This window comes from Osmerus eperlanus, chromosome 14 (genome assembly GCF_963692335.1).
Source record: "Osmerus eperlanus chromosome 14, fOsmEpe2.1, whole genome shotgun sequence".
Lineage (NCBI taxonomy): Eukaryota > Metazoa > Chordata > Actinopteri > Osmeriformes > Osmeridae > Osmerus > Osmerus eperlanus.
This window is the reverse complement of record NC_085031.1, coordinates 15,271,397-15,280,022: the sequence shown is the minus strand read 5'-3', so window position 1 is coordinate 15,280,022 and position 8,626 is coordinate 15,271,397. Positions and strand designations below refer to the sequence as shown.

Sequence of the window (8,626 nt, the reverse complement as noted above, 5' to 3'; positions counted from 1 at the left end):
GTTTTTTTTATCCCTCATTAAAACAAAATACATATACAAAACAGACATATGTCTGATTAATCATTTCCCAAATCAACAAACCCAGTACCAGCTACTTTATAATTATATTGAAATGGTACAATACCTTTAAACTTTGATAATGAATGGATGTAGTCATTTACAACTAGGAAATACTTGACACTGTCTTAATAATTCATTCATTCAAGGAATCCAGGTTGAGATAAGTAAACTTACTTCCAGCAAACCTGTCTTTTCCCCTAATGGACAAGGAGTTGCAGGGCGTTGCGATGCTGGTTTTGCTGTGTCCTCAAATGATTATTAGGACAATCAGCCACAACCCAAAGCCCTAAACCCCCCTGCAGACACACCTGTAGAGGAGAGTATAAAACACCAGGACTCACCAGACTCAGACATCCAGCTAAAAGGAGCAAAGCATCTCCAAGGAGACCAGACCTAGAAAACTTCCCATCCAGACCCAGAGCCAGATTGAACCTCCAGACCCTGAAGATGGAGATCAGCACCTCTTTGTCTCTCCTAATGCTGCTGCTGTTGGGACTCTCCCAAGCCAATCCCATCCATATAGATGGAGAAAACACCGATGAACATCTACATATGTCCGCTGGCGGCATTCTGACCACAAACAACCAATCCAGTGAGCTTCTTCTGGAGGGAGACCTGATCGTACCAAAACACAGAAATGCCATGAGGTGCTATCAAGGGGACTCATGCAAGTGGAAGAAATCCTCGAATGGTCAGGTGAGGATAGCCTACACAATCGGCAGTGAGTACTCTCCCCAAGAAAGGCAGATTATTGAGAACGCCCTGAGATCGTTTGCTTCTGTTTCCTGCATTCGCTTTGTGCCCCGTACAACTGAGACCGACTACATCATGGTTGTGAGCCAGGACGGCTGCTTCTCTTCTCTTGGGAAACAGAAGGGTCCACAGGTGCTCTCTATCAACAAGCGCGGTTGTATGGAAAACAAAATCATTCAACATGAGACCCTTCATGCCCTGGGCTTCCAGCACGAGCACACCAGGAGTGACCGTGACCAGTACGTCAAGATCAACTTTGCCAACATCGATCCAGGCCAGCACTACAACTTTGCCAAATCAGACACCAACAATCTTGGCACTTCCTATGACTACTCCTCAATCATGCAGTATCCAAGACGAGGTTTTGCCATCAACCCTAATATTGATGTCATTATACCTATCCCCAACCCTAACGTTGCTATTGGCCAGTCAACCACATTCTCAAGAATCGATATCGAGAGGATCAATCGACTATATCAGTGCTAAGACGAAGACAAAGTCAGAGAACAAGAGGATGATGAAGATACTTTGAAGCTGCAACACAACAGTGTTTTCAAAGTCTTCATCACTGTCATGGGTTTTGATTTGTGGTTGAAGGGTTTCAAATTATTACAAAATTAAAATAGGATAAATAAAACGTACATTAGAAAAGCTCAAATGTTTCAATGTCTGTTTATTGCCCAATAAGCTACAATATTACTGAATGTTGGCAAGTGTTTACAGTGTGTTCTGTACGTTTCGTTTCAGTTTATATATCCTCCCTGATATTATTATTCACTCATCATTCATTCATTCTAAATCCACAGTTCGTCTCTAATTCTGCGAAACCTGTGAAACCTGCACTTTCCCTAAACTGAACATTTTGGGTGTATTTCATAGGTGCACATATTGAGCCGTAAATTTGGAAGAAGATATTTAAACCAATACATACAGTGTACTGTACTTTACATATGTGTTGAGGTGAGATACATACGGTTGGAGTGTATGTCCTTCTGTTTCTCAACCCAAATCTACCTCGTGGTTCTTGTGGCCTCGCCGATGTGTCTCCTAGCAACCTGATACAACACAGTACTGTCACGCAGGACACTAAGCATTAGCAAAGAACTTATATTGACTATACTCTTTGGCATTAGTGTGTAGCGACGAATGTTTTTGCATTGCTGCGACTCGCTTGCTCGTGGAGTTTGCTATTCATTTTGTTCAACCTTAATGATTGGTCATGTTTATTATGACCAAAAATAGCATTGATTTTATATTTAAAAAAAATTAACATTTCGCAATTATTAAAAATGTACCTCGCCAAACCCAGCGATTCCCAACCTAGCGGCCCACTAATGGTCCGCTAGGGTAATACAGATGGGCCGCCAAACCAATGAAAACTAAAGTATGAAAAATGAATAAATGTCAAAATATGTATATATATCCTTTGGTAAATTATTATTACAATTCTTACAAATGTTTTAATTAAATTTTTCCTTTAATTCCTCATGACCGAAATGTCAATAGTTACGCTTGGCACTTTGATGAAAGACCAACTGACATTTCCGCCATAACTTAATGCATACACCCACTTCAATCCACTATACACGCATCACTTCCACATATTGCATAAGCCAAGGCAACAACTTCCGGTAGCTAGCAGTTTGTTAGTTCTCAAACACAATGCGTTTTTGTAGAGGAGTTCGGGTTGCCTTTCCAAAATGACAATCAACGATGGACATAAGCGTCCTATATACATATAACGTGTCCTTTGTTTTTAAAGCATGTCTATTTAAAAGAAAGACAGTTTAGTTTTTTGTTGTAGCCTGCTACATTCTACAGCACTTGTAATGTAAAATGGCTAATGGTTTGACAGCGTTCATAAGAACGACTCTTACTGAGGCACTTCTTATTTAATTCAGCATTTACTGCGTTTATGACCTGTTGGCCTATAAATCACCTGCCTTGCCCATTCTGATGCTCTGTTTGAACTTCAGCAGATTGTCTTGACCATGTCTACATGTCTAGATGCATTGAGTTGCTGCCATGAAAACGGCTGATTACATATTTGTGTAACAAGCAGTTGAACTGGTGTACCTAATAAGGTGGTTTATTCAAACAGTAAAACTAAAGTTTTTCAAAGCATGCTCTATCTTCTAAACCAAAGGGCATTGTGTATAAAACAGTATTCAGCTTTTTCTGAATAGTATACCCTTTACTTATTGACCATATGTCCAAACATATGTCCAAAGAGTAAGGAATGATTAATATTAGTCCTGGACCAGGAATTAATTGAAGTCTTGTTTTTATACACTCTCCTCTACAGGTGTGTCGGCACAGGGGATTAGGGCTTTGGGTTGTGGCTGATCTACATAAGCATCTTGAGTACACAGCGCAATCAACATTGCTTGCACTCCCTGGCCATGAAGGGAAAAGACAATTACAATATCATGTTCTGGGGGGTCCTGAGTGCATTATATGGTCAAATTGAGCCAATGCCTTTTTCTGAAAAGTATGAAATCACAAAATACGGTTTAGGATGCTCGTTCTCTTATAAAAACGGCAAGATTCAGATGAAGAATGAACAATGGTACATGCCGTGCCTTAATGTTACTGCCATGCAGGGTTTTTTTTATCCCTCATTAAAACAAAATACATATACAAAACAGACATATGTCTGATTAATCATTTCCTAAATCAACAAACCCAGTACCAGCTACTTTATAATTATATTGAAATGGTACAATACCTTTAAACTTTGATAATGAATGGATGTAGTCATTTACAACTAGGAAATACTTGACACTGTCTTAATAATTCATTCATTCAAGGAATCCAGGTTGAGATAAGTAAACTTACTTCCAGCAAACCTGTCTTTTCCCCTAATGGACAAGGAGTTGCAGGGCGTTGCGATGCTGGTTTTGCTGTGTCCTCAAATGATTATTAGGACAATCAGCCACAACCCAAAGCCCTAAACCCCCCTGCAGACACACCTGTAGAGGAGAGTATAAAACACCAGGACTCACCAGACTCAGACATCCAGCTAAAAGGAGCAAAGCATCTCCAAGGAGACCAGACCTAGAAAACTTCCCATCCAGACCCAGAGCCAGATTGAACCTCCAGACCCTGAAGATGGAGATCAGCACCTCTTTGTCTCTCCTAATGCTGCTGCTGTTGGGACTCTCCCAAGCCAATCCCATCCATATAGATGGAGAAAACACCGATGAACATCTACATATGTCCGCTGGCGGCATTCTGACCACAAACAACCAATCCAGTGAGCTTCTTCTGGAGGGAGACCTGATCGTACCAAAACACAGAAATGCCATGAGGTGCTATCAAGGGGACTCATGCAAGTGGAAGAAATCCTCGAATGGTCAGGTGAGGATAGCCTACACAATCGGCAGTGAGTACTCTCCCCAAGAAAGGCAGATTATTGAGAACGCCCTGAGATCGTTTGCTTCTGTTTCCTGCATTCGCTTTGTGCCCCGTACAACTGAGACCGACTACATCATGGTTGTGAGCCAGGACGGCTGCTTCTCTTCTCTTGGGAAACAGAAGGGTCCACAGGTGCTCTCTATCAACAAGCGCGGTTGTATGGAAAACAAAATCATTCAACATGAGACCCTTCATGCCCTGGGCTTCCAGCACGAGCACACCAGGAGTGACCGTGACCAGTACGTCAAGATCAACTTTGCCAACATCGATCCAGGCCAGCACTACAACTTTGCCAAATCAGACACCAACAATCTTGGCACTTCCTATGACTACTCCTCAATCATGCAGTATCCAAGACGAGGTTTTGCCATCAACCCTAATATTGATGTCATTATACCTATCCCCAACCCTAACGTTGCTATTGGCCAGTCAACCACATTCTCAAGAATCGATATCGAGAGGATCAATCGACTATATCAGTGCTAAGACGAAGACAAAGTCAGAGAACAAGAGGATGATGAAGATACTTTGAAGCTGCAACACAACAGTGTTTTCAAAGTCTTCATCACTGTCATGGGTTTTGATTTGTGGTTGAAGGGTTTCAAATTATTACAAAATTAAAATAGGATAAATAAAACGTACATTAGAAAAGCTCAAATGTTTCAATGTCTGTTTATTGCCCAATAAGCTACAATATTACTGAATGTTGGCAAGTGTTTACAGTGTGTTCTGTACGTTTCGTTTCAGTTTATATATCCTCCCTGATATTATTATTCACTCATCATTCATTCATTCTAAATCCACAGTTCGTCTCTAATTCTGCGAAACCTGTGAAACCTGCACTTTCCCTAAACTGAACATTTTGGGTGTATTTCATAGGTGCACATATTGAGCCGTAAATTTGGAAGAAGATATTTAAACCAATACATACAGTGTACTGTACTTTACATATGTGTTGAGGTGAGATACATACGGTTGGAGTGTATGTCCTTCTGTTTCTCAACCCAAATCTACCTCGTGGTTCTTGTGGCCTCGCCGATGTGTCTCCTAGCAACCTGATACAACACAGTACTGTCACGCAGGACACTAAGCATTAGCAAAGAACTTATATTGACTATACTCTTTGGCATTAGTGTGTAGCGACGAATGTTTTTGCATTGCTGCGACTCGCTTGCTCGTGGAGTTTGCTATTCATTTTGTTCAACCTTAATGATTGGTCATGTTTATTATGACCAAAAATAGCATTGATTTTATATATTTTTTAAATTAACATTTCGCAATTATTAAAAATGTACCTCGCCAAACCCAGCGATTCCCAACCTAGCGGCCCACTAATGGTCCGCTAGGGTAATACAGATGGGCCGCCAAACCAATGAAAACTAAAGTATGAAAAATGAATAAATGTCAAAATATGTATATATATCCTTTGGTAAATTATTATTACAATTCTTACAAATGTTTTAATTAAATTTTTCCTTTAATTCCTCATGACCGAAATGTCAATAGTTACGCTTGGCACTTTGATGAAAGACCAACTGACATTTCCGCCATAACTTAATGCATACACCCACTTCAATCCACTATACACGCATCACTTCCACATATTGCATAAGCCAAGGCAACAACTTCCGGTAGCTAGCAGTTTGTTAGTTCTCAAACACAATGCGTTTTTGTAGAGGAGTTCGGGTTGCCTTTCCAAAATGACAATCAACGATGGACATAAGCGTCCTATATACATATAACGTGTCCTTTGTTTTTAAAGCATGTCTATTTAAAAGAAAGACAGTTTAGTTTTTTGTTGTAGCCTGCTACATTCTACAGCACTTGTAATGTAAAATGGCTAATGGTTTGACAGCGTTCATAAGAACGACTCTTACTGAGGCACTTCTTATTTAATTCAGCATTTACTGCGTTTATGACCTGTTGGCCTATAAATCACCTGCCTTGCCCATTCTGATGCTCTGTTTGAACTTCAGCAGATTGTCTTGACCATGTCTACATGTCTAGATGCATTGAGTTGCTGCCATGAAAACGGCTGATTACATATTTGTGTAACAAGCAGTTGAACTGGTGTACCTAATAAGGTGGTTTATTCAAACAGTAAAACTAAAGTTTTTCAAAGCATGCTCTATCTTCTAAACCAAAGGGCATTGTGTATAAAACAGTATTCAGCTTTTTCTGAATAGTATACCCTTTACTTATTGACCATATGTCCAAACATATGTCCAAAGAGTAAGGAATGATTAATATTAGTCCTGGACCAGGAATTAATTGAAGTCTTGTTTTTATACACTCTCCTCTACAGGTGTGTCGGCACAGGGGATTAGGGCTTTGGGTTGTGGCTGATCTACATAAGCATCTTGAGTACACAGCGCAATCAACATTGCTTGCACTCCCTGGCCATGAAGGGAAAAGACAATTACAATATCATGTTCTGGGGGGTCCTGAGTGCATTATATGGTCAAATTGAGCCAATGCCTTTTTCTGAAAAGTATGAAATCACAAAATACGGTTTAGGATGCTCGTTCTCTTATAAAAACGGCAAGATTCAGATGAAGAATGAACAATGGTACATGCCGTGCCTTAATGTTACTGCCATGCAGGGTTTTTTTTATCCCTCATTAAAACAAAATACATATACAAAACAGACATATGTCTGATTAATCATTTCCTAAATCAACAAACCCAGTACCAGCTACTTTATAATTATATTGAAATGGTACAATACCTTTAAACTTTGATAATGAATGGATGTAGTCATTTACAACTAGGAAATACTTGACACTGTCTTAATAATTCATTCATTCAAGGAATCCAGGTTGAGATAAGTAAACTTACTTCCAGCAAACCTGTCTTTTCCCCTAATGGACAAGGAGTTGCAGGGCGTTGCGATGCTGGTTTTGCTGTGTCCTCAAATGATTATTAGGACAATCAGCCACAACCCAAAGCCCTAAACCCCCCTGCAGACACACCTGTAGAGGAGAGTATAAAACACCAGGACTCACCAGACTCAGACATCCAGCTAAAAGGAGCAAAGCATCTCCAAGGAGACCAGACCTAGAAAACTTCCCATCCAGACCCAGAGCCAGATTGAACCTCCAGACCCTGAAGATGGAGATCAGCACCTCTTTGTCTCTCCTAATGCTGCTGCTGTTGGGACTCTCCCAAGCCAATCCCATCCATATAGATGGAGAAAACACCGATGAACATCTACATATGTCCGCTGGCGGCATTCTGACCACAAACAACCAATCCAGTGAGCTTCTTCTGGAGGGAGACCTGATCGTACCAAAACACAGAAATGCCATGAGGTGCTATCAAGGGGACTCATGCAAGTGGAAGAAATCCTCGAATGGTCAGGTGAGGATAGCCTACACAATCGGCAGTGAGTACTCTCCCCAAGAAAGGCAGATTATTGAGAACGCCCTGAGATCGTTTGCTTCTGTTTCCTGCATTCGCTTTGTGCCCCGTACAACTGAGACCGACTACATCATGGTTGTGAGCCAGGACGGCTGCTTCTCTTCTCTTGGGAAACAGAAGGGTCCACAGGTGCTCTCTATCAACAAGCGCGGTTGTATGGAAAACAAAATCATTCAACATGAGACCCTTCATGCCCTGGGCTTCCAGCACGAGCACACCAGGAGTGACCGTGACCAGTACGTCAAGATCAACTTTGCCAACATCGATCCAGGCCAGCACTACAACTTTGCCAAATCAGACACCAACAATCTTGGCACTTCCTATGACTACTCCTCAATCATGCAGTATCCAAGACGAGGTTTTGCCATCAACCCTAATATTGATGTCATTATACCTATCCCCAACCCTAACGTTGCTATTGGCCAGTCAACCACATTCTCAAGAATCGATATCGAGAGGATCAATCGACTATATCAGTGCTAAGACGAAGACAAAGTCAGAGAACAAGAGGATGATGAAGATACTTTGAAGCTGCAACACAACAGTGTTTTCAAAGTCTTCATCACTGTCATGGGTTTTGATTTGTGGTTGAAGGGTTTCAAATTATTACAAAATTAAAATAGGATAAATAAAACGTACATTAGAAAAGCTCAAATGTTTCAATGTCTGTTTATTGCCCAATAAGCTACAATATTACTGAATGTTGGCAAGTGTTTACAGTGTGTTCTGTACGTTTCGTTTCAGTTTATATATCCTCCCTGATATTATTATTCACTCATCATTCATTCATTCTAAATCCACAGTTCGTCTCTAATTCTGCGAAACCTGTGAAACCTGCACTTTCCCTAAACTGAACATTTTGGGTGTATTTCATAGGTGCACATATTGAGCCGTAAATTTGGAAGAAGATATTTAAACCAATACATACAGTGTACTGTACTTTACATATGTGTTGAGGTGAGATACATACGGTTGG

The 8,626-nt window shown here is 40.6% G+C and overlaps 3 protein-coding genes across 3 annotated transcripts; all 3 read left to right on the top strand.

Moving 5' to 3' along the window:
• The first annotated feature begins 238 nt into the window (after positions 1-238).
• LOC134034056 (high choriolytic enzyme 1-like) lies at positions 239-1,299 on the top strand. The gene has a single exon (XM_062478384.1). The coding sequence runs from the start codon at positions 508-510 to the stop codon at positions 1,297-1,299; it is 792 nt and encodes a 263-aa protein (XP_062334368.1). The 5' UTR covers positions 239-507.
• A 2,356-nt stretch (positions 1,300-3,655) lies between these two features.
• Positions 3,656-4,716, top strand: LOC134034054 (high choriolytic enzyme 1-like). The gene has a single exon (XM_062478382.1). The coding sequence runs from the start codon at positions 3,925-3,927 to the stop codon at positions 4,714-4,716; it is 792 nt and encodes a 263-aa protein (XP_062334366.1). The 5' UTR covers positions 3,656-3,924.
• Positions 4,717-7,072: 2,356 nt separating this feature from the next.
• Positions 7,073-8,133, top strand: LOC134034053 (high choriolytic enzyme 1-like). Its single transcript, XM_062478380.1, has one exon. It carries the CDS (start codon positions 7,342-7,344, stop codon positions 8,131-8,133), a length of 792 nt encoding a protein of 263 aa, XP_062334364.1. The 5' UTR covers positions 7,073-7,341.
• Positions 8,134-8,626: the final 493 nt, after the last annotated feature.